General features: G+C 44.5%; 1 protein-coding gene and 1 long non-coding RNA gene across 3 annotated transcripts; one reads left to right on the top strand and one right to left on the bottom strand.

The window, feature by feature from the left end:
• Positions 1–1,526: 1,526 nt before the first annotated feature.
• Positions 1,527–24,624, bottom strand: PTP4A2 (protein tyrosine phosphatase 4A2). Of its 2 annotated transcripts, XM_064398521.1 has the most exons (7): positions 24,485–24,624; positions 14,369–14,837; positions 14,158–14,240; positions 11,886–11,978; positions 6,331–6,461; positions 4,280–4,354; positions 1,527–2,025 (listed from the first exon to the last, which is right to left on the bottom strand). In XM_064398521.1, the coding sequence occupies exons 2-7, from the start codon at positions 14,394–14,396 to the stop codon at positions 1,917–1,919; spliced, it is 519 nt and encodes a 172-aa protein (XP_064254591.1). In that variant the 5' UTR covers positions 14,397–14,837; positions 24,485–24,624; the 3' UTR covers positions 1,527–1,916. The 2 variants fall into 2 exon arrangements, with proteins under 2 accessions (XP_064254591.1, XP_064254593.1); XM_064398523.1 differs by having other exon boundaries at positions 14,158–14,837.
• On the top strand, positions 6,658–7,207 carry LOC135285830 (uncharacterized). Its single transcript, XR_010350503.1, has 2 exons — positions 6,658–6,785; positions 6,990–7,207. It is a non-coding gene; the product is annotated as an uncharacterized LOC135285830 (long non-coding RNA).
• Positions 24,625–24,685: the final 61 nt, after the last annotated feature.

Genomic DNA, 24,685 nt, shown 5'->3' with positions numbered 1-24,685 from the left:
TTCATTTATTCAATGGCAGCCCCAAAAAATCCAAATTTTCAGGGTTTGCTGATGAAGGGTATCAGGATTTTGGGGTGGAATTGGGAATTCTCCCTCCCAAAAACCCCAATAAAAGAGAGGAAGGCAATCAGAGGTTCAGCTGAGAAAATTCCCCCTCACACCAAGTGAGGCCCTCCCTCAAAATCCCAATTTCCTGCGCTCAGCAAGGTGGATCCAAACCCTTCCAAAGCTGGGTATTATGAAAAAAAATACAGATCTTATGGAAAAAATAGGGATATTATGGAAAAATATCTAGGAAAAGGTGCTCAAGGTAACCCCTGGAGCAGCCAAAATAAAAAATGGGTCTGGTAGGAGCAGCCTGGCCAAAATTGTTCCTAAAATCCTTCAATTCATTCCCTGGCTGCCCCACAAAAAGATCTCAAAAAATCCAAATTTTCAGGGTTTGCTGATGAAGGGTACCAGGATTTTGGGGTGGAATTGGGGATTCTCCCTCCCAAAACCCCCATAAAAGAGAGGAAGGCAATCAGAGGTTCAGCTGAGAAAATTCCCCCTCACACCAAGTGAGGCCCTCCCTCAAAATCCCAATTTCCTGCGCTCAGCAAGGTGGATCCAAACCCTTCCAAAGCTGGGTATTATGGAAAAAAATACAGATCTTATGGAAAAAATAGGGATATTATGGAAAAATATCCAGGAAAAGGTGCTCAAGGTAACCCCTGGAGCAGCCAAAATCAGAACTGGGTCTGGTAGGAGCAGCCTGGCCAAAATTGCTCCAAAAATCCTTCAATTCATTCCCTGGCTGCCCCACAAAAAGATCTCAAAAAAACCCAAATTTTTAGGGTTTGCTGATGAAGGGTATCAGGATTTTGGGGTGGAATTGGGGATTCTCCCTCCCAAAACCCCCAATAAAAGAGAGGAAGGCAATCAGAGGTTCAGCTGAGAAAATTCCCCCTCACACTGAGTGAGGCCCTCCCTCAAAATCCCAATTTCCTGCGCTCAGCAAGGCTGGGAATGTGGACAGCAGGGAAAAAAAATTAAAATAAAAAAGCCTTTTCCATCTTTCTGACAGAGAAATTAATTTTAAATCCTTGCCTGCATCGGCCCTCGCTCACCCAGGACACTTTGGAACATCAGTCTTGTGTGCCAGGATGGATTTCGTGTCTAAAATGAACATTTCAGCTGAATTCTTTGGGAAAAATCAGAGTGACACACACAGAGAATCACACAGCCCCTCCCAAAATCAGATTCACCACGGGGTTTAGGCAGTGAGGGTCCTGTTCAAGCCCCCCAGGAGTCAGAATTCCACGGAAAACACCCCCCAAAATCCCTGGGATGTGCCCAAAAAGGGGCTTAAGGCTGTCAGGCTGTTCCCAGCCAGCTCCTCCTCCTGTCCCTGCTTAAAAACAACAAAAATTTCCTTTTTTAAAGAGTTTAAAAAGGAATTCACATCTCAGGAATTCACATTCCTGGCTGGGGGTGCTTTCCTCACCTCGAGAAAATCCCTTCTGCACAAGGCAATGCTCTGTTGCTTTTCCTTAGACATAAAGTTGACTTTATTTCTTTTCTTAAAAAGTTAAAAATACAGAAGGTTCAGAAACTGCTTTTCTCCTTGCAGGTTTGCAGCTTAAGGAGAAAACAATCCTTCACTGAAATGTTTCTCTTAATTGGCTTTTTTAATTATTATTATTATTATTATATATTTTTCTAATTTTGGGGTTTTTTTCCTCTCAATCATCATCACCCTTTTTTTTTTTAGGACAGAGGTTGAGGAGCACTGACTCCACCACTAATTTAATGACATTTTTTTCCTTTTTTTTTTGATTCCAGATTCACATTTCCAGGTGCCAAGAGTCCAGAGAAGAGCCCCCCGCTCACTTCTGCCTTCCTTTTGAGATCAATATTTTGGTTTTTGTGGTTTTTTATTGAACACAGCAGTGACCGTTGGCATCTTTGAAGCGTAATCTCATCTTGGGCCGGTATTTCTCCAGATAAAGCAGCTGTTTGGAATTGAAAGCTCCCCTCCTTTTCCTAAAATAAAACACAAGGAAAGTGGATATCAATGGAAAAAAAAAAAAAAAAAAAAAAGCATTATTTTGCTCACTTCAGGCAGATTAGTTTTAATTTTAATTAATTAATAATAATTTTATAGCTAATAACATTCAAAAAATTAAATAATAAATTAACTATATTATATAATATATTATATCAACATATTATATCAACATATTACATATTAATATAATATATAATTATATATATTAATATATTATTATATTAAATAATTATATAATTTTTAATTTTTAAATCAGTTTTTCAGCCCTAAAAAAGCAGAATTTTGGTGGGTATTTGTGTTCCCCCCCCCCGGGGAGGATAAACCACAATATTTCAGGGGAATATTCTGATTAAATTCCAGCTTTTTTCTTGTTGTTGTTTTCATGGAGTGGGAGATTTTATTTCCGTGCTTGGAACAATAAAAAGAACAACATCAAGGCCACCCTCCCCAGGTGCTGCTGATCAGCTCAAAGACACAAAGAGATAAGAGGGGCCCACAAAAAAAAATTAAAAAAAAGGAATTTCAAATAACTGGAAGCCCCAAAAAGCTGGAATTGCTTCCCTGAGCACAATCTCACCTGCTGGGCTGCACTTCAGGGGTTTTGCACTGAATTTATCCTGCCCTGGCTTATTCTGAGCAGGGAATGATCCCCAGAATTCCCCTGGGAAGAGCTGAGCTCCTCCACTTGTTGGCTCAGCCTCAGCAGGATTTTAGTTTTTATTATATTAATTTTTTTTTTTTTAATTAAAGGTAATTGTTATAGCCCTGGCCTTGATGTTTTTTCCTCACAAAAATCAGAATATCTGAGGCTTTACTTTACATTTAAAGGCAGATTTTAAGGGATCACCTGTTAATCCTCATTAATTAACAGCAATTTTGTACTTCCACCCTTGATACTTTTACCTCACAAAAATCAAATTTTTTTGATATTTTCTTCACATATAAACCCCAGATCACCTGTTACTCCTCTTTAATTAGAATCAATTTTTATAGTCCATCCTTGACACTTTCACCTCACAAATTCAAAATATTTGAGCTTTTCCTTCCCATTTAAACCCATATTTTAATGAGAGACCATGTGTTAATTCTCATTAATTAACAGCAATTTTTATAGTCTCACCCTTGATTCTTTTACCTCACAATTTTTGATATTTTTGATATTTTCTTCACATATAAACGCCAGATTACTCCTTACTTGAATTAGAATCCATTTTTACAGCCCCATCCTTGACACTTTCACCTCACAAATTCAAAATATTTGAGCTTTTTCTTCACATTTAAAAGAGAGATCACCTGTTAATCCTCATTAATGAGCAGCAATAATTAATTATAGTCCCATTCTAGACACTTTTACCTCACAAAATTCAAAATATTTGAGCTTTTTCTTCACATTTAAACCCATATCTTAAAGAGAGATCACGTGTTAATTCTCATTAATTAACAGCAATTTTTATAGTCTCACCCTTGATACTTTTACCTCACAATTTTTGATATTTTTGATATTTTCTTCACATATAAACGCCAGATTACTCCTTACTTGAATTAGAATCCATTTTTACAGCCCCATCCTTGACACTTTCACCTCACAAATTCAAAATATTTGAGCTTTTTCTTCACATTTAAAAGAGAGATCACCTGTTAATCCTTATTAATGAGAAGCAATATTAATTATAGTCCCATTCTAGACACTTTTACCTCACAAATTCAAAATATTTGAGCTTTTCCTTCCCATTTAAACCCATATCTTAAAGAGAGATCATGTGTTAATTCTCATTAATTAACAGCAATTTTTAGTCTCATCCTTGATTCTTTTACCTCACAATTTTTGATATTTTTGATATTTTCTTCACGTATAAACCCAAGATCACCTGTTACTCCTTACTTGAATTAGAATCAATTTTTATAGTCCATCCTTGACACTTTCACCTCACAAATTCAAAATATTTGAGCTTTTCCTTCCCATTTAAACCCATATCTTAAAGAGAGATCACGTGTTAATTCTCATTAATTAACAGCAATTTTTATAGTCTCATCCTTGACACTTTCACCTCACAAATTCAAAATATTTGAGCTTTTTCTTCACATTTAAACCCATATTTCAATGAGATATTATTTATTTTAGGATAAAACACTTAAAACCCCAAATCTTTTCCTTAACAGGCTCAGGCAGGTCAAAACCCACAGAATAAAAGATTCCTGAGGGGAAAAAAAAAGTGAATTTTCACTTACTGCCTTATAAACTGAACTGCATCCTCATACTTCATTCCACATTCAATGAGAGCGAGTGCGACCAGGACGGGAGCCCTGCAGGAAAAATCAATGTTTAAGGAAGATCCACAGAAATAAGAAATGGAATCCCTCCAAATGAATCTGATTTTTCTCCCAAACAAGCGGCTGAAGGCTTTTTTCCTTTCAGCATTTCCCACAGAAAGGTGTTTTGCTGATGTAAAATGAGTTTTTTTGGAAGGGATATAAATAAAAGAGGAAATAAAAATCAATAGTGGTTGGGGTATGAGAATAATTCTGGGTTTTTATCTCACTTTAACCTCATTTTCTGGTTTTTGACATCTCCTGAACGCATTTGAGTGTGGATAGAGCTGTGCAGACACTGAGCTTTAGAGATATTTATATTTTTTTTATTTTGTAAGTCATTCTGTCAGGGAGCAGGGAGAAGCAGAATTTTCTGCTTTGGGATCTTTATTTCAGAAGTCAGTTAAGGGGAAAAAAAAGGGTTTTTAACACTCAGGAATCCCAAAATACATTGAATTTTCTCCACCCCCCAGAGCCCCAGGCAGCTCCAAGGGGGGTGCAAACAAGAATTAAAGAGGGGCCAGGACTGGCCAATTCCTGGGGCTGAAATGGGAAAATCCAGGAGGCAAAAGTCCCAGTGTCACCCTGCACCAGTGCAATGAATGTAATACATTGTATGTACATAGTAATTCATTAATAATATACTAATTAATTTGTAAAAGCTGCATTAAGTCCCTGTTGCTTTCACGACACAAATTTGATGCTGGTTTAAATTATTTGGGAGAAAACAGAAACTGGGGGTTCTTGAATGCCTTCCTGCCAAATAAATGAAGTTTATTGTTATATTTATAATTAATGATATAATTAAATAATTAGCTGGTCCATTATTGTTTTAATTTATTAATATAAAAGATTAGCAACATACTAATTTAGGATTTAAATTTATTATTGATGATAATATAGTTCATTTACTATTATATTAATTATATTATTTTATTAATATAAAAGTGTTAATAATTATATTTAGTATTTAGAAATATTGTATAATAGAATGAAATAATTTGTTGATTTACTATCAACAAATAATTAATTTGCATTAATTTGTGATTAATTTAATAATTAATTTACATTAATTTATGATGTAAAATTGTGAATAGTATTAATTTAGTATTACAAGTTACTGTTTAATATAATTAAATAATATATTTGATATTAATTATATTCATTATATTAATCTATTAATATAAAATCGTTAATAATTATATTAATTTAGTATGTAAATTTATTACTTAATATAATGAAATTGTAGTAGACAAAAATAATAATAATTAATGTAAATTATAATAATAGTAATAATAATGATAATAGTAACAATAATAATAGTGATGATGATGATAACAATGATGATGATGATAATGATAATGTAATGATGATAATGATAATAATGATAATGATGATGTAATGATGATAATGATGATAATGATGACAATGATAGTAATGATGATAATGATGACAATGATAATGATGATAATGATGATGATGATGATAATGATAATAATGATGATGACGATGTAATGATGATGATGATAATGATAATGATGATAATGATGATAACGATAATAACGATGATAACGATAATAATGATGATGATGTGATGATAATGGCGATGATGTGATGATGAAAATGATGTGATGGTGATAATAATTGATAATGATAATAACGATAACGATAATGATAACAATAAAGATAATAATATTAATAATAATACTATTAATAATACTATTAGTATTAATAATATTATTAACAATATTAATAATAATGTTAATGATAATATTAATGACAATATTATTAATAATATAAAGGATAATATCAATAATAACATTAATAATATTAATATTATTAATAAATTACTATTAATAAATTATTATTATTATTATTATTATTATTATTATTATTATTATTATTATCATTATCATTATCATTATCATTATTATTAATTTAAGCCCTGGCAGCCCCGGCGCAGCACGCACCTGCCCAGCCCAGCCACGCAGTGCACAGCCACGCAGCAGCCGGGCTCCTCGCGGAACTTGGTTCTCAGCAGGTTCAGCCAGTCCTCCACGATCTGGCCCGGGGGCGGAGCTCCATCATCGAAGGGCCAGTCCTGGGGGAGAAACACCTTTAGCCCCCTGTGCCACAGGAACCCTGCCCTCACCCGGAACAGGCAACACAAACACAATTCTGGGCTTTGCAGATCCATGGAATGCAACGTTAAACGTTTAACGAGCACTGGATGGCACTTGGCAGCGAGCTCCTCTGCAATAAGGGGGTTTGTTAGAGAAATCCTGCCCTTGAAATGCCATTTTATTAAAAATAGACGTGAAAATCAATAGGTGTTTTCAGATAAGCAGAGAGAGAACTCTGCAGAGCTCTGCTGGTGGCTGTGGCACCCTTTGGAAATCACGTTTGGGCTTCAGGCTCTGAGGGGGTGAAGCTGCTCCCAAAAATCCCCAATTCCAGAGGAGCAGCTGCTCCCAAAAATCCCCAATTCCAGAGGAGCAGCTGCTCCCAAAAATCCCTAATTCCAGAGGAGCAGCTGCCCCCAAAAATTCCCAATTCCAGAGGAGCAGCTGCCCCCAAAAATTCCCAATTCCAGAGGAGCAGCTGCCCCCAAAAATTCCCAATTCCAGAGGAGCAGCTGCTCCCAAAAATTCCCAATTCCAGAGGAGCAGCTCCTCCTGCTGCCCCCAAAAATTCCCAATTCCAGAGGAGCAGCTGCCCCCAAAAATTCCCAATTCCAGAGGAGCAGCTCCTCCAGCTGCCAGGAATTCAGGGAGTTCCCAATGCCCTGGGTGTTTTCAATTTGAAAAAAAAAAAAACCCACAAAAACCCCACTTTTATGAACAGAAAGGTGCTCAGATAATGACAGAAATTCACATTTTTTGCTGTTGAAGGGGTAGCCACCATTAAATCCAGGCTATATCAAAATCAATAATATCTAAATCAAAAACAAAATCAATAAAAAATATCAATAATCACAAATGGATCTTTCTGCCATGGAAGCAGCTTTCCATTTTTCCTCACACAACTTTCCTGGAATTTGTGCTCCACACCTTTCCTTTCAGGCCCAAGCACATCCCACAGTTTATCATTTTCTTGGACGTGGAGAAAGGATGTAAAGGGGGACAAATAGTATTTAGTGGTTATTTAGCACTTTTCTTTAGATGATTTTGATGTATTTTAGCAGCAAAACTCATGGCAGGGTCTTGGATTATTCCACAACTTCTGAAAATAGAAGGAAATTGCTTTAAAAAGAGCTCTCTCCCCTCATCAGGACTAAAAAAATCCCTTTTGTGGAGCACTTTAAGAGCAGGTTCTGGTAACTAATATCCTCTGAAAGCTGCAGACCAGCAGAGCTCTCATTCTGAGATGCACTCAGCACTTCCTGGGGAGCAAACAGCTCAGAAATGTGCGAGTTCAGTCAAAAAATAACCCCAAAAATACTGAAATGATTTGATAGGGGGTTAATTCACCCAGCCTGAAGAGTGCAGAGAAATCCTTTGTTGAAGTACTTGGAAAATTAAAAATATCTGGGACAACACAGCAAAGGGAAAGGCCACAGGAATAAGCTCGAATCAAGATTTGTTCTTTCTAATAAAAGGTTTTTGATGGGATTTTCCACTCAGCCCCACGGTGCTGCCTGGGTTATTTCAGGTTTGTGGCACCCCCTGTCCCAGGAAGAGAGGCACAGACAGCAGGATGCTGCTCCTGAGAGAGGATTTTCTGTCTTTAATTGAAATGAAATCTTTTCCTTGGTATCCACACAGCTCCTGGGCTGGCCTGGATCAATCCCAGTGCTGATAAAACACAGGGACAAAATAATTCTGGCATCAGGGGTGGAGCTGCAGCAAAGTTTTGCAGGAATTTTTTCCTTGTTCTGAGCTCTGGGTTCCTTTTGGACAGGAAAAAAAGCAAATTCTGAGGTGCACAATGAAAGCAGTGATTAAAAACCAGGATTGCACAAAGTGGGAGAGACAGGAAAGGGATTTATTATTTTTTCCCTTTTTTTTTTAAATTGGAATAGCACAACAGCTCCAGGAATGGCAACCCAGGTGGTGAAGTGACAGAACTTTGAGGTGAAAAAGAACTTTTTCTTCAAAAATACTGGAATTAGGAGCTCCCAGAGCTGCCTGGATCTGAGCAGGGTGAGCCCACAGCTTCCACTTCCATCCTGGAATTCAAGGAATTCCAAGCAAGGAATTCCCACCTCGCTGTGCCATCCTCGTGGTGGCTCTTGGGGGGCACAGAGGGTAAAAAAATCTGATCCAATAAATCAAAGAGTGAGAGAAAGACAACAAGGAAATATCCCCTGGATCCTGAAGATGAACAAAGCCACCGCTGGAAGCCAAAAATCCTCTCAGGAAAAAAAAAAAAAATTAAAATGAACAAAGCCACCACAGCCCCTCTGGAAGCCAAAAAGTGCCAAAAATCCTCTCAGAAAAAAAAAAATTAAAATGAACAAAGCCACCACAGCCCCTCTGGAAGCCAAAAAGTGCCAAAAATCCTCTCAGAAAAAACCCAAAAAACCTTCTGGCTTTCCTGATTTTGTGTTCCTGAGGTGTAGCAGCCCACAGGAATTGAATCCATGCCAGCTCCTGGAGCCCATCCCTGCAGGGAATTGCAGCCCAGCCCCAGGAACAGCTCATTCCCTGTTTTCCCCCTCTGCCATCTGGAAAAAAAAGCTCTGGAGCCACCACATTTTACCCTGACCCACCCCCAGGTTTGCCAAAACATTTCCATTTCCAGGGCTTTCACCACAATTTTGACCTCAGCAGTGCTAAAGCAGACATTAAATGGTGCTAAAAGAGGCACTCATGTTGCCCCAGGCTGTGTTTTTAATGTGGAATGTTATTTTTCACAGGCAAATATTAGCCTGAAATCGTGAGGTGTTATTTTCTCAGCTGGGGGTTACTCAATCCCATTTCAGAGCAGCAAGAGGACTCTGCCTGGAAAATAAAAAGCAGGAATTCATGGGGAAGAGGAGCTGGATTTATCTCCCTCCTGGAGCAGTGTCCTGAGGCTTTTTGGGCTGAGGGAAATTTCTCCAAACAGGAGATTCTGCTCCAGGTGAGAGGCTCCAACCAGGGCAGAGCTGCAGCAAACCCCATTTCCAGTTTGGGGTTTTTTTAAGCAAAGCTTCCTCAAAGAGCAGCTTTCGGTTCAAAATTGAGGTTTTAAGGCTTCCTGAGAAGCAAAAAACCTGAATTATTTTAGAAACACCAACTCCAGGGCACTGCCCAGTAAAGAAGGTGGGAATTCCATCCCAGAGCTGCCCTGGGAGCAATCTCCCCTCTGGGACAGGAATTCTCTGCCAAGCCCCAGCTCAGCTCAGGGCTCAGAGGGATTGCACAGCACAAATTTCATTTAATCCTCCCAGCCTCTGGCAGCCTGGGGAGTGTCCCAGTGTCCAAAACCACCTCCAGACAGCTCTGGAAGGAGGGAAAACACAATTCCAGAGGGCAGCCCTGCAAGGAGGGGCTTTTCCAACCACACCAAGGCGCACGTGGCTGCCTGCAGCTGGAAGGAAAGCTCTGCAGGGCTGGGAGCCAGGAAAGCCCGCTGACCTGCGCGTGCAATTTTCACTGCCATGCCACAGGAAAGTGTTCCTATCCTCATGGAAAACTGCAGGAGTTTGCCATGGTTTGGGGTTTATTTTCTGCATGGAAAACTGCAGGAGCTTTCCTGTGGAAGCCAAGAAACCTGACTGACCTGCACATGGAATTTTCATTGATAATGCCACAATGAATTTTTTTCTCCTCATAGACAACTGCATTTTTCTATGGAAGCCAAGAAACCTGACTGACCTGCATGTGGAATTTTCACTGATATACCTGGATAAACTTTTTTTCTCCTCATGGAAAACTGCATTTTTCTATGGAAGCCAAGAAACCTGACTGACCTGCACGTGGAATTTTCACTGATATGCCTGGATAAATTTTTCTTTTCCTCATGGAAAACTGCAGGAGTTTTTCTGTGGAAGCCAAGAAACCTGACTGACCTGCACGTGGAATTTGATATTCCAGGATAATTTTTTTTTTTCCTCCATGGAAAAAGAATTTTTTCTCCTCATGGAAAACTGCAGGAAAATGCAGTGGAAGGTTTCTTGTGGAAGCCAAGAAACCTGACTGACCTGCACACGGAATTTGATATTCCAGGATAATTTTTTTTTCTCCATGGAAAAAGAATTTTTTCTCCTCATGGAAAACTTCAGGAAAATGCAGTGGAAGGTTTCTTGTGGAAGCCAAGAAACCCGACTGACCTGCATGTGGAATTTTCACTGATATACCTGGATAATTTTTTTTTCTCCTCATGGAAAACTGCATTTTTCTATGAAAGCCATGAAACCTGACTGACCTGCACATGGAATTTTTATTGATAATGCCACAAAAATTTTTTTCTATGGAAGCCAAGAAACCTGACTGACCTGCATGTGGAATTTTCATTGACAATACCACAATGAATTTTTTTCTCCTCATGGAAAACTGCAGGAGCTTTCCTGTGGAAGCCAAGAAACCTGACTGACCTGCATGTGCAATTTTCATTGATAATGCCACAATAATTTTTTTCTCCTCATGGAAAACTGCATTTTTCTATGAAAGCCAAGAAACCTGACTGACCTGGATATGGAATTTTCATTGACAATACCACAATAATTTTTTTCTCCTCATGGAAAACTGCAGGAGTTTTCCTGAGCCTGAGCCACAAAAAACCAGAGCACTGCAGGAAGGCTGAGGTGCAATTTCTCCCCTCACAACACCGGGGTGTTATTACTCACTCCAGCAAAATAAACTGATTTTATCAGGCACACTCTAATAATTCCCAAGCATGGCCTGGAAAAACACTGCCTGGAAGCTCGGGGTGAGCACACACCTCTTAAAAAAACCTCCCAGAGTCAGTGAGGCAGCACTGCACCATGGCAGCTGGGAGTGAGCAGGGCAGGAATTCCCCTGCTGGGCTCCACGCGGGTCAGGAGGGGATTTTGGGAGGAATTCTTCCCTCTGAGGATGAGGAGGGGCTGGGATGGATTTCCCAGGAGTGTCCAAGGCCAGGCTGGAGTGTCCTGGATAGTGGGAGTGCCCCCTGGCCATGGTGTGCATGAGTTTTTAAGGATTCCAACCCAAAATATTCCAGGATTTCGTGGCTCTCTCCTGCCACAGGAATTTGGAGCAATTTGTCACCCACAGGCTCAAAAGTGGCACTTTCTGTAAGAGCAAGGAGAGGGAATTTTATCCACACGCTGAGAAAACCAACAGCAAAGCCAAAAAATGCTGTGGCCACAGGCAAGGACCAAACCAGGCTTCAACCACAGGGCTGAGCACCAGATATTACCAAAATAATCACTAAAAACCCAAACAAAATATCTCAACAAATCCAAAACCACCCAAAAATCCAGTCAGTTTCCCAAACCCACCTTTACCTGGTGCTAAATTTTTTTGGCCAAGCTGGACCATCCCCAAGCACCGAAGAGATCCCCACAAGTTCTAGAGATGAAAATTCAGATTTTTAGCCAGTTTTAAAGGCAACTCACTAGAACTTGGATTCCTTCTTTCTCGATTGGAGCTTGATCATAAGTGGCATCACAAACTCGCACCAAGGTTGTCACCCCATACTTCTTCAGCTCCTTGGAGGGAAAGGAAAACACCTGAGCACTGATGAATGAGAAATCTCCTTTTATCAGCTATAAAATTCAACATTTTCCACATTTTCAGGGCATCCAAATGACTGCCCATGGAAGGAGGAAGGGATAAAATTTGTGGGGAAATTCACAAGCGACAGAAAAAATGAGAGGGGGGGAAAACATTGCAATTATAAGAGTAAAATTGCAATTATAAGAGTATGAAAATAGCTGCTGAAATGCTCCGTGCAGCTTCTCCTCCTCTTTAAATAGAAGCAGGGAGTGTTTGCTTCAGGCAGTGTTGACATTTGGAGCAGGGAGGAACAGAACACACACCCAGCACACTCCAGCTTCCAGCCAGGCACTAAAAGCAGCACTCGGTGCCAGATAAAGAACACAGGATCAAACAAAAGCTGCTCCAGTCCACGCTGAAGGCTCAAAAACCAGAATTTCCTCCTGAATTACACCTCAAAATTAGCAGGAATATCCAGTGCTGAAAAAAGAAAATGCTCAAGACCTGGGTGTTAGAATCCTAAATGCTGAGAATTTTAAATTTTTTGTGTTTAAGGCACAGAGCCACAGGAGAACACTGCATTTGACCTGAAGTCATAGAACAAACTTCTAAAATTCATTGATAGCACTAAGATTACAAGTGTGTAGTTAGTTAAAAGTGTGTAATATCACAAAGTAAAAAAGTAAAGATTTTAGAATATAAAAATAAATATGAAGCAAAATAGAAGTTTGAAGGTAGAAACAAGTTGTTCTTCTTTACCTTCTTCCTTCTTCTTCTTAGATTTCAGTGGTGTTTTGTAATTAGACAAAAAATCCACATTACAAGCTTCAAAAGATCAATTATTGAGTTAAAAGAAAAAATAATCTAAGTATCCTTTCTTAATTAGTTTAGTCTTAAAAAACCTTACAACAAAAGACAGTTAACCATTTTGTACCTTACTAATAAAAAGCTACCAAACTCACAATGATAAAACTATTTCACTAATAAAAAATAATAAACACCTAAATCCAAACATAAACTACCATCTCAAATACCTTCAATCCAAACAAAAAAATAATAACTCATCCTGTTAAAAATAAAGAACATAAAAATGATATCCAAAAAAACAGTAACAAAAATTGAGTTTGTATTTCATTTTCTGAGGGAGAGGAAAGCTCAGCTCCAACACTTAACTCAGCAGCTGAGCAACGGCTGATTCATTTATTTAAAAAAGTGAATTACTTAATGAAAAAGAACATTAAGAGTCACAAAATCAAAATATTTTTCCAATGGGATGGTTTGGGTGGGGAGGGAACTCAAAGCCCCCCCAGTTCCACTGCTCTCCCTGGGGACATTTCCTCTGGGAATTCCATCCCAGGCAGGAATTCCCTGGAGTTTTAACCTGAATTTCCCATTTTTCTCTTTGAAGCCATTACTTTGTCCAAGGATGTTTTGATGGAAAGGGGGATGTGTTTGTATCCTAAAATTGAAGTTCATGCAAGCAAAGAAATGCAGGAATTTCTGTGAATTCTGTTCACATACTGTGAGGAGAATGTGAATTTAAAAAGACCAAAAAACCTTAAATTTCCTTCCAGAGGTGAGGAAGGACTGGTCAGCAAATTCCTGGCCAGGAATTTTGTGGCATTTGGGATTTTTTTTTTTGATCCATTATTCCTGTCCAAGGAGTAAATCCTTGATGGCAAGGTGGGGGCAGTGTTTGTATCTCAAAATTGAAGCTCATCCAGGCCAAGAAATGCAGGAATTCAGAAAAAAAATCAGCAGTGATTCTCATATTGTGAAGAGAATGTGAAAAATAAAGACATAAAATAATAAAAAAACCTTAAATTTCAAGTAACAGACACTGAGAGGTGAGGAAGGACTGGTCAGCAAATTCCTGGCCAGGAATTTTGAGGGATTTGGAAATTTTTTGGACCCATTATTCTTGTCCAAGGAGTAAATCCTTGATGGAAGAGGGGAGTCTTGGTATCCCAAAAGTGAAGCTCAACCAAGCCAAGAAATGCAGGAATTCACAAAAAAACCCCACCAGTGAATTGTCTCCTGATACTGTGAGGAGAATGTGAATTAAAAAAGACAAAAAAACCCTTAAATTTCCTTCCAGAGGTGAGGAAGGACTGGTCAGCAAATTCCTGGCCAGGAATTTTGAGGGATTTGGGATTTCTTTGGGCTCCTTACCTCGATGAACTTGCTGAGGGTTGCATTGGTTGGGTTGTGAGTGATCAGGAAACGCAGATTCTCATAAGTAATTTCCACGGGGGCTGGACGGTTCATAATGGCAAAGAAAATGTGTGAGGGGCCAAAAAAAAAAACTTTAAAAAACCCCCCAAAAAAAAGAAAAAAAAATCAAAATAAAGGGGGAAACCAAAACAAAAAAAAAATCAATGACCTTGGAAACGTTTCACAGCAGAAAACATCAAAAAGACCACTAATATGGCTGGGATTGATCAGAGCTTGCTTTGATGGGTTTGTTCCTCGGGGATTTTGCTCCTAGAAAAAGCAGCTTTGCCTGAATCCTCAGTTCCTGGCGGGGTGGTTTCCTTGAGACTCGCGGAAGTGCCAGGCTGGGCGGCCTGTCCTACATGGAGGCAGCGGGGAGGGCAGGGCAGGGCAGGGCCAGCGGTGCGCTCCCCGGGGCCAGCAGCAATCCCATCAACCGGAGCGGGCCGCTGCCTCGCCAGGCTGCCAGGGCAGGGCAGGGCAGGGCAGGGCAGGGCAGGGCAGGGCAGGGGCGGCGCACGCTGCGGCACGGCGCCCGCCGCTCACTTGGCAGCCAGGCTGCGGTGCTGGGCCTGGCAGAAGTCTGCCCTGACGCGCAGAATCGCCATAAATGTGCCAAGGAGCCTCCGACAGAACGCCTGGAGAGGGGAAAGAGCGGGAGGAGGGTTGTGGGTTGTGTTCCCTGCAGGGATACCCACCCACAGAAACTCGGCTCAAAATAGTCATCATAAATGCATACATGAAACACATAAATCGTAAATATATCTATTTATCTTATATAAAAGTGTAATATAAATATATCTATTTATATAAATGAATATATATTTATGTCTTATATATTTATATAAATAATATATATTTATTACATATATCTATTTATATAAATAAATATGTATTTATTAAATCTATCTATATAAATAAATATATATCTATTATATATGTTTATATAAATATATTTAAATATTTATATAAATATATATTTATATATAAATATTTATAAATATTTATATAAATATTTATATAAATATATATAAATACACATTTATTATATATATTCCTTTTTACTTATATAAATGTATAGTATTATATATTTGTTTATATAAATATATATTTTTAGAAATATATTCATTTATATAAATAAAATAAGAGAAATAATTAAATAGAATAAATAAAAATAAAATATATAAATGACTAAAAGAAATAAAATAAATAATTAAAAACAAAATATATACACAAAATAAATGTATACACAAAATAAATGTATACACAAAATAAATGTATACACAAATATATAAATACATAAAATAAATAATAAAAATTAAAATGTATAAATAAAATAAATAAAAAATAGTAGAAAATAGAAATATAACTAAAATAAAGAAATAAAAATAAAATATTTAAATAAAATCAATATATAAATAAATAAAAGAAATCAAAGTCCTGATTGGCCTAATCATAAATACTGTGAATAAAGCCAAATTAAAAGAAACATTTAAAAAACCCCAAAGAAATCAAAGTCCTGATAGCTCTAATCATAAATATTGTGAATAAAGTCAAATTACAATAACCATTACAAAAACCCCACAGAAATCCCAGTCCTGACAGATACCCCTAAATACTGTGAATAAACTGAAATTACAATAATCACTACAAAAACCCCACAGAAATCCCAGTCCTGACAGATACCCCTAAATACTGTGACCATTCCCTGGGATCTGCTGCCATCCCTGCCCCTGGGGGCAGCAGGAACCGGGAATTCTGTGAGGGCTCCTGGAGCAGCAGAGCCCGGCCCAGAGCCCAGAGCCCGGCCCAGAGCCCAGAGCCTGGCCCAGAGCCCGGCCCAGAGCACAGAGCACAGAGCCCAGAGCCCGGCCCAGAGCACAGAGCCCGGCCCAGAGCACAGCACAGAGCCCGGCCCAGAGCACAGAGCCCGGCCCAGAGCACAGCACAGAGCCCGGCCCAGAGCACAGAGCCCGGCCCAGAGCACAGCACAGAGCCCGGCCCAGAGCACAGCACAGAGCCCGGCCCAGAGCACAGAGCCCGGCCCAGAGCCCAGAGCACAGAGCCCGGCCCAGAGCCCAGAGCACAGAGCCCGGCCCAGAGCCCAGAGCACAGAGCCCGGCCCAGAGCACAGAGCCCGGCCCAGAGCCCGGCCCAGAGCACAGCACAGAGCCCGGCCCAGAGCACAGAGCCCGGCCCAGAGCCCAGAGCCCGGCCCAGAGCCCAGAGCCCAGAGCCCGGCCCAGAGCACAGAGCCCAGAGCCCAGAGCACAGAGCCCAGAGCCCAGAGCCCGGCCCAGAGCACAGAGCCCAGAGCCCGGCCCAGAGCCCAGAGCACAGAGCACAGAGCCCGGCCCAGAGCCCGGCCCGGAGCCCAGAGCCCAGAGCCCGGCCCGGAGCCCAGAGCCCAGAGCCCGGCCCGGAGCACAGAGCCCAGAGCCCGGCCCGGAGCACAGAGCCCAGAGCCCGGCCCGGAGCACAGAGCCCAGAGCACAGAGCCCAGAGCACAGAGCCCAGAGCACAGAGCCCGGCCCGGAGCACAGAGCCCAGAGCACAGAGCCCGGCCCGGAGCCCAGAGCCCAGAGCCCGGCCCAGAGCACAGAGCCCAGAGCACAGAGCACAGAGCCCAGAGCCCAGAGCCCGGCCCAGAGCCCAGAGCCCGGCCCGGAGCCCAGAGCCCAGAGCCCAGAGCCCAGAGCCCAGAGCCCAGAGCCCAGAGCCCAGAGCCCAGAGCCCGGCCCAGAGCACAGAGCCCAGAGCCCGGCCCAGAGCCCAGACCACAGAGCACAGAGCACAGAGCACAGAGCCCGGCCCAGAGCCCAGAGCCCAGAGCACAGAGCCCAGAGCCCGGCCCAGAGCCCAGACCACAGAGCACAGAGCACAGAGCACAGAGCCCGGCCCAGAGCCCGGCCCAGAGCCCAGAGCCCAGAGCCCGGCCCGGAGCCCAGAGCCCGGCCCGGAGCACAGAGCCCAGAGCACAGAGCCCGGCCCAGAGCCCAGAGTCCAGAGCCCGGCCCAGAGTCCAGAGCCCAGAGCCCAGAGCCCAGAGCCCAGAGCCCAGAGCCCAGAGCACAGAGCCCAGAGCCCAGAGCACAGAGCCCAGCCCAGAGCACAGAGCCCGGCCCAGAGCACAGAGCCCGGCCCAGAGCCCGGCCCAGAGCACAGAGCCCGGCCCAGAGCCCGGCCTGGAGCCCGGCCTGGAGCCCGGCCTGGAGCCCGGCCTGGAGCCCGGCCTGGAGCCCGGCACACAGCCCAGCCCAGCACTCCCTGGAAATGCCACGGGCACGGCCCCACCTGCTTGGATTGATCCCAAATACATCAAAACCAGCACTGCTCTGCCTCTATTTTCTGCACAAAACCAGCAGCAGTAAGGGTATAATAAATAAAATAATACAATATCATCAATTTTTCATGTATTTCAGCTCCTGCTAGCAGATAAATTTCACCCAACTGGAAATATCCCCCAGGAATGTATCACAGTGATGGCCAAATGGTCATTTAGCAGCAATAACTTTTAGTTATTCTCAATTATTTCACTTATAACCATAATAACTTTGGGTTATTCGCTGCCTTATCTCTATTTACAGACCTGGCCTTTAAAGGCAGCCACAGCTCTCAGTGTGAAGAGGCAAAATTCAAAATACAAAATTCCAGCAATAAAGGATGGAACAAAGGCATGAAATTTAGGGGGATTGAAAGGAGAGTTATCCCAAAGTACCTCAAATCAGGACTGAAATATTAAATTATCAACGTGGTTTTTCAGTGCTTTTCAAAATAATGAAGCCAAGGAATTGCTGCTGATGGAGAAATTCTATTTTTTGGGGGGGAAAAGGCTGAAATCAGATGGATAAAATCCCAGCCTGCAGGCAGAAATCACAAAGCCACCAGTGGAGTGGGAAGGTGAAGGCGGCACACCTGAGGGAGGGTAATTAGGGATTAATTAGCTCCCCCCATGGAGCTCCCAGGAGTGCCCAGTGTTAATGAGAGCATTGATTAAACACCACCAAATCACCTTTTCCAGCGCCATCGAGTCAAAAATCACCCAAAGAACAGCAATTATTCCCTCAGAGTGCAGCTTTGGGTGCCAAAATTGATATTAATGAGCTTGCCAGAGGAAGGGAAAAGCTGCTCTGATCACCTGCCCCACCTGCAGCGGCTCCGAGGGACTGAAAGAGGAATTCCCACCAGGAATCCTGGAAGGTTTCACCCACAGGATGGAGGAATCCCCTCCAAACACTCTCATTTATTAATTCACTCTCACACAGATCAAGAGGTGAAAGCCCAATTAGACCCTAATTAAGGATAACAAAAAATGTTTTTATAAATAATTGAATGGCAAAATGAGGAGACAGAAGTCCATTCCCAGATTTTCTCCTCAGCAGATGTGGTTGGAAAAACCTCACCCAGAGGTATTTTTGCCCTGGAAGTTGTATCAAATCAGGGTCATTTTGGAATCAAAGAGGGAATTTCACCCCAATTATTTTACAAGGCAGTTGTACAAACAATTTGCCCAGTGATTAAGAAGGGGAATATTTCATTTCCACGTGTGCTGAGAGTGGCAAGGAGTCACCAGCTCCTCTGCAAACCAGGAGTGACACCAGTCCCCTTCCCAAAGGAATATTCCTGAAGCATTTAATTAGCTCCTCGCTCAGAAGTGATTAAAAATGTGTTTTTAATAAAGCACTGTATTTAAGCCTGAAAAATGTTATTTCCAGCAGGATAAGGAGTTGATGTAGCACACAAGGCTAATTGTAAAAGTTTGGGTTGCTGACTGATAGTGAGTTTAAAAAGAAAAATCAGGCTTCTAATTAAGAAAATTAAAACTTTTTGTCTGCAACTTCTGATTTTCCCAAGTAAATATTTAAAAACTTCTCCCTCCCTGTGTTACCAAGTAAATTTGCACTTCAAAACCCCAGGAGAACCAGTGAGAATAAATTGTAACCAGGCCTGTGGACAGCAGCAAACAAGGAATGGTTCTTCAGCCAATTAACCTTCAGATTTTCTAGTCAGAAAGTGAGATAAGGCATGGAGAGGAACCAAAAAACGACAGAGGCTGGGCTGGAAAAGGGAGCAGCAGCATCCCAAGGAAAAGCAGAGATCCAGCAGGACAAACTGCAGGGAATGAACAGCCCTGGAGCTGCAGGATGTGCCTGGGAGGCAGCTCCTGGGGGTGGCATCGGGGAATGCTGATCAACCCGGGTGTTTTCTGATCAATCCAGGTGTTTTCTGATCAATCCAGGTGTTTTCTGATCAATCCAGGTGCCACCTGATCAATTCCAGGTGCCACCTGATCAACCCAGGTGCCACCTGATCAATTCCAGGTGCCACCCGTGCAGGTGGGAGGATTTTGGGATGTTTTAGCTGGACACACACTCGGATCCCACCAGGATTGCCTCCCCTCACTCCCAGCCTGATCCGAGGTAAATTTGAGAGGAATTTCTCAAAATAAGCTGAAAACCTCTGGGAAGGGCAGGCAACAACCAGCATAAATTAATGAAGTGATCAGGAGGGAAATGAATTCCTGCTTTGACAGGAGCTGGAGATGGCTGGCAGTGAAACCCCAAACACCCCAATGTCCAGTTCAGGATTCCTCAAGGTGAGATTCCAGCAGCCCGGGGGAAAGGCAAAGCAGGGAATGGCACCGTGAGGAATTCCCAGCCCCACAGAAAGGAGGGAGAGGGAGAGGAGCAGCCCAGAACAGCTGCAGCCTGCAGGGATTGCAGAACAGGATCCCCCTGGAAAGGTCACTGGGATCCCCTTTCCAGCGCCCCGGGCACAGGATGCACAGCACTCCTGCTAATTTGTTACTCAGAATTAATTAAAAGGATCCTGGGGAAGGCCTGCAGCAAGCCCAGATCCTTTTGTTCCTCTAAGGGAGGATCCACGTTGAATTCAGGAGCTGCTGGATTTGCCTTTTCTGGGAAATCCCTGGAATTGCCACACCACGATGGATCCCATCACATTTCCACCCTGCCTGAGGAGTTTGGCTCTTCCTGCCACTCTGCCCATGCCAGGTTTTACTTCCCCCTTCCTGAAAATTCCCCTCTCTATCCCAACACTGCCAAAATATTTCACCTGTGACACTTTCCACGTGAAAGAAGCCAGAGACCCCCAAAAACCACAAATCCACCAGAACAAAAAAAAAAAAAAAAAAAACCAAAAAAAAACCTTTTCTAAACCATCCTCTCGAGGAGAAAAACCCTGGAATTAAACGGTTCTGGATGAACTCCTCTCTGGCTGAAGGAAGCTTGCTCAGACTGACACGTGCCTGGAGAGGGGTGAGGCCCAGAAATGTCACTGTTCCACCCCGTCCACCCCCGCGGGCGCTGCAGCTCCCTCCCAGTCCCTCCCAGTCCCTCCCAGTCCGGGCTGACTCACTCGTTTCCTCTGCACGGCAGATACGGATCTGCCCGAGCAGGAACAAGAAAGCCTCAAAGGAGCCTCGAGTGGCGAGTGACACGTCAGGAAATGGTGCCAATTGTCACCTGCCCAGGGGAGGACAGGCCTGAGGCAAAGCTCAGCAAGCTGGCTGCCATCCCTGCACAGGAACAAACCACCCTGGCAACATCTGGAGGCAGCTGGACACTGCCATGGTTCTTCCAGGAAAGTGCTTCACCCTCTTCCCTGTTCATGCTGCTCTGACTCTGGGGTTATTCTTAAAAAAAAACACCTTCCCCACCCATCACTGAGGTTTTTAAAGGATGTGTTTGAATGGTATTTGCATTCCATGCCCAAAAAGTTGAAAGTTGTTAAAAGTGTTTGAAGTCAAAGTTGTTAAAGTGTTTGAAGTCAAAAGCAAAAGGCTCTGCTAAAAAAAAAAATAAATTAAAACTTGAGCTACAATCCTGTTTAAGCCACGGAATTATATTCAAGTGAAATCAAAAATTACTTTCAGAAATTTGTTTGCAACATCAATAAGGCTTACCTAAAAATCAGAAGGCTGAGTTGTCTAAGCTGGGCTTTGAAAACAAGGTCCTGCCTGATCAACAGCTCAGCCTAAACATTCCCACACGAAATATCAAACCCAACAGCAAAACCCCATTAACGAGTCGAGCAGGACTTAAAAGCAACTTCAAAAATCACCCAGAAAACACAGAAGCTGCAGAGCTGAGTCACTTGCACCTCGCTGGTCTCCCTCATTTGAGTTTCCATCCAGCTCTGCAGGGAAAACGCCTCGCTCTGGAGCTGAGGAGTTAAACCAGGCTGACAGCTGAGCCTGGCCCGACTGATAAATGCCACAAAGTGCCAATTGTTCCCAGGCCCGGCCCATCCTCAGGGCACAGCTCCCTTCGCAGGCCCCGAGCAAAGAGCTGAACTTTTCCACCAGGGCACAGAGAGAAACAAGGGGCAACAAAAAGCTACAAGTAACCGTGCCCGGAGCGGAGCCAAGCCGGAGAGCTGGGAAGGAATCCCACAGCCGGGAGCCCCTCGGGATCAGCAGAAAGCTGGGACACCACACCGGGGTCACAGGCGCCCTGGAGACATCTGATATTTCTCATCTGAGAGGTGCTGCAGCTCCCAGCTCGCTGCCCACGGAGCTCCAAGGCTGATTCTGTGCTCCCAGGAGCTGCCACGGGAATCCAGCTCTGAAAATGGGATTTGCCTCCCAAAACACACAGCCCACAAGCACCACGTGGAGTCACAGCGTGGATTTCAATCACAGGTGGATTAAAGCTCACCCATGGGCAGGGACACCTCCAGCTGTGCCAGCTGATCCAGGCTGGCCTCGGGCACTTCCAGGGAATTCCATTCCAGCCCTCTCACCTCACAGGGAATCCCATTCCACAGCTCCATTCCATCCTCACCTCACAGGGAATCCCATTCCACAGCTCCTCTAGGAATTCCATTCCACAGCTTCTCTGGGAATTCCATCCCACAGCTCCTCTGGGAATTCCATTCCATCCCTCTTCACCTCACAGGGAATTCCATCCCACAGCTCCTCTGGGAATTCCATTCCATCCCTCTTCACCTCACAGGGAATTCCATCCCACAGCTCCTCTGGGAATTCCATTCCATCCCATTCCATCCCTCCTCACCTCACAGGGAATTCCATTCCATCCCTCTCACCTCACAGGGAATTCCACCCCACAGCTCCTCTGGGAATTCCCTTCCAGCCCTGGTCACCTCACAGGAATTCTCTCCCCACTCCAAACCCACTCCCTGTCCGTGTGAAGCCATTCCCTCCCCTCCTGGCTCTCCTGCAGGAGCTCCCTGCCTGCCCTGCAGCCCCAGAGCTCCTCTCCCAGCTCTGGAGCCTTTCCCTGGATCTGCCTCCCAGGGAGCAGCCCCGGAATTCCAGAGGGGGCAAAGTCCAGGCAGGGCCAGGGGAGCACCCTGAGCTCTGCCCTGGCGCAGGGGAAGGTGTGAGCACTGCCCTGGGGCAGAGGGGCACGGATCTCTGCAGGGAATTCAGGATCTCTGCAGGGAATTCAGCCTGGGGTCATCCACTGGAGTTCATGAGGTGGTTTTAAAAAAAAAAAAAAATTAAAAATCACAACTAGCCCCTGAGTGAGACCCACACTCCTGGCTGTGCATCCACACTCCCACCTTAACTCCAGCTGAGTTGATTAAATCCAAGTATTTCTACGTGTTGAGTCATAAGGAGACAGAGTTTTCTGGCTGCTGCTAGTGGTGGGTTTCTCTTTTTTGTTTTTTTTTTCCTCTCCTTTAAATCCTAACTGCAGTTCTGAGTCAGACCCTGCCTGGTTCATTCGGGGAGTTTCGAGGCCAGTTTCCATTTATACGGGAGCTTCTCAAAGCCAAATTTCTGCCTTCCTCCTCCTCCTCCTCACCCCGGAACCACGGAGCACACGCTGCCCCGGGGAGAAAACGCAGATCGTGACTAATCACACCCAGGAACCTCCACGCCACCGAAGGAGCCACTTCCAGGACCTCTTTTTTTTTTTTTCCCCCCCCCGAGGCGTTGCTTGTCCCAGAATCCATCGGCTCCCCCCTTTTCCCAGCCCCAAAAAATCCCACAGGGCAGCCCTTCATCCAGCCAAACCGGCCCCACAGCCCTGCCCCCGCTGCCACCCCAGGAAAGGCACCACATCCTGGACAGCCTTCCTTTCCTGCCCCCCTGCAGCCTGAGAAATGTCACCCCCCAGCTTCTTCCAGCCCTAAACACACACACAAAAAAAACCACCACACCCTTTACAGACCACCCCGAGGCTTCCCCTTCCCACCACAAAAAATCCACAGCTTTTATCAAACTCGTCCCACATCCACACAGGGATCAGTAACACCCCTCCACTCAAAACGCTGCTCCAAATGGCCCCCAACACCAGGTAAAAACCCAAAAAAACAGCTAAAATCCCCCAGAACAAGGCACAAACCCTTCACCCCAAAACCAGGTATAAACCCCCCCAAAACCAGGTACAAACCCCTCAAAAACCAGGCAGAAATTCCCCCCAAAACCAGGTACAAACCCCTCAAAAACCAGGCAGAAATTCCCCCCAAAACCAGGTACAAACCCCTCAAAAACCAGGCAGAAATTCCCCCCAAAACCAGGTACAAACCCCTCAAAAACCAGGCAGAAATTCCCCCCAAAACCAGGTACAAACCCCTCAAAAACCAGGCAGAAATTCCCCCCAAAACCAGGTACAAACCCCTCAAAAACGAGGCAGAAATTCCCCCCAAAACCAGGTACAAACCCCTCAAAAACCAGGCAGAAATTCCCCCCCAAACCAGGTACAAACCCCTCAAAAACCAGGTACAAACCCCAAACTCAACCCTCCTCCAGCCTCCCTGTCCCAACCCCCCAGGAAATGCCCCCCTTCCTGAACACCCCCCAAAACCGGGGGAGCCTGGGGACCCCCACAAGGCTGGGGGGGCACCGAGCCCCCCACATCGCACAGGTGAGGGAGGACCCCCCAAAGCGGCCCTGCGGGGAGAAGGGACCCCCAGAGGGTCCCCAGCCAGCCCCGGGGACCCCCCAAGCTCAGGAGGGACCCCAAACCCCGAGGTGCCCCCCAAACCAACCCCACAGGCCGGGAATTTCCCCCACACCAGGAAGGACTCCCCGAACCAGCGGCTGGAGCCAGGCAGAGCCTCCTGGACCCCCGAATCCCCTCCAAACGAGCCCCCCAACCCTCAGGCCCACCCCAAACCAACGCCTCGGCCTTCCGCAGCCCTGAGGCGCTCCCAAACTGTACAAAACCCCCTCCAAACCACCCGCGGGGGCCTCAGGAGGCTCCGCAGGCCTCAGAGCAGGGAATCCCCTCCGGACGCGCCGGGATCCCCCCCTTGCCCGGCCTCCCCCGCAGCCCCTCGGCCGCCCCCTCACCGTGGGCATTGAGCGGGCCGGGGGCCGGGCGGGGTCGGGCAGGGTCGCGGGCGGGCGGCGGGGCCCGTGACGGGGCTGGGGCTGCGCTGGGCCCGGTCCGGCCGGAGACACCGAGAGCCCGCGCGCCGCCACACGGCTCCTCGCGCACAGGCCGCGCCCCCCCTCCCGCCCGCCGCCCCGTGGTACGGCCCGCCCCTCGCA

The sequence above is a fragment of the Passer domesticus genome, chromosome 24 (genome assembly GCF_036417665.1).
Source record: "Passer domesticus isolate bPasDom1 chromosome 24, bPasDom1.hap1, whole genome shotgun sequence".
Lineage (NCBI taxonomy): Eukaryota > Metazoa > Chordata > Aves > Passeriformes > Passeridae > Passer > Passer domesticus.
The sequence above is the reverse complement of the archived record's forward strand: the minus strand, read 5'-3'. Positions and strand labels throughout refer to the sequence as shown.

Coding starts and splice junctions, on each gene's coding strand:
- PTP4A2 (XM_064398521.1), bottom strand. CDS start 14,396: ATGTTTTCTGCTGTGAAACGTTTCCAAG. Junction 11,979..14,157: donor CCCTCAGCAAGTTCATCGAG/GTAAGGAGCCCA, acceptor TTTCCCTCCAAG/GAGCTGAAGAAGTATGGGGT. Junction 6,462..11,885: donor AAGAAGGAATCCAAGTTCTA/GTGAGTTGCCTT, acceptor TTTCTCCCCCAG/GACTGGCCCTTCGATGATGG.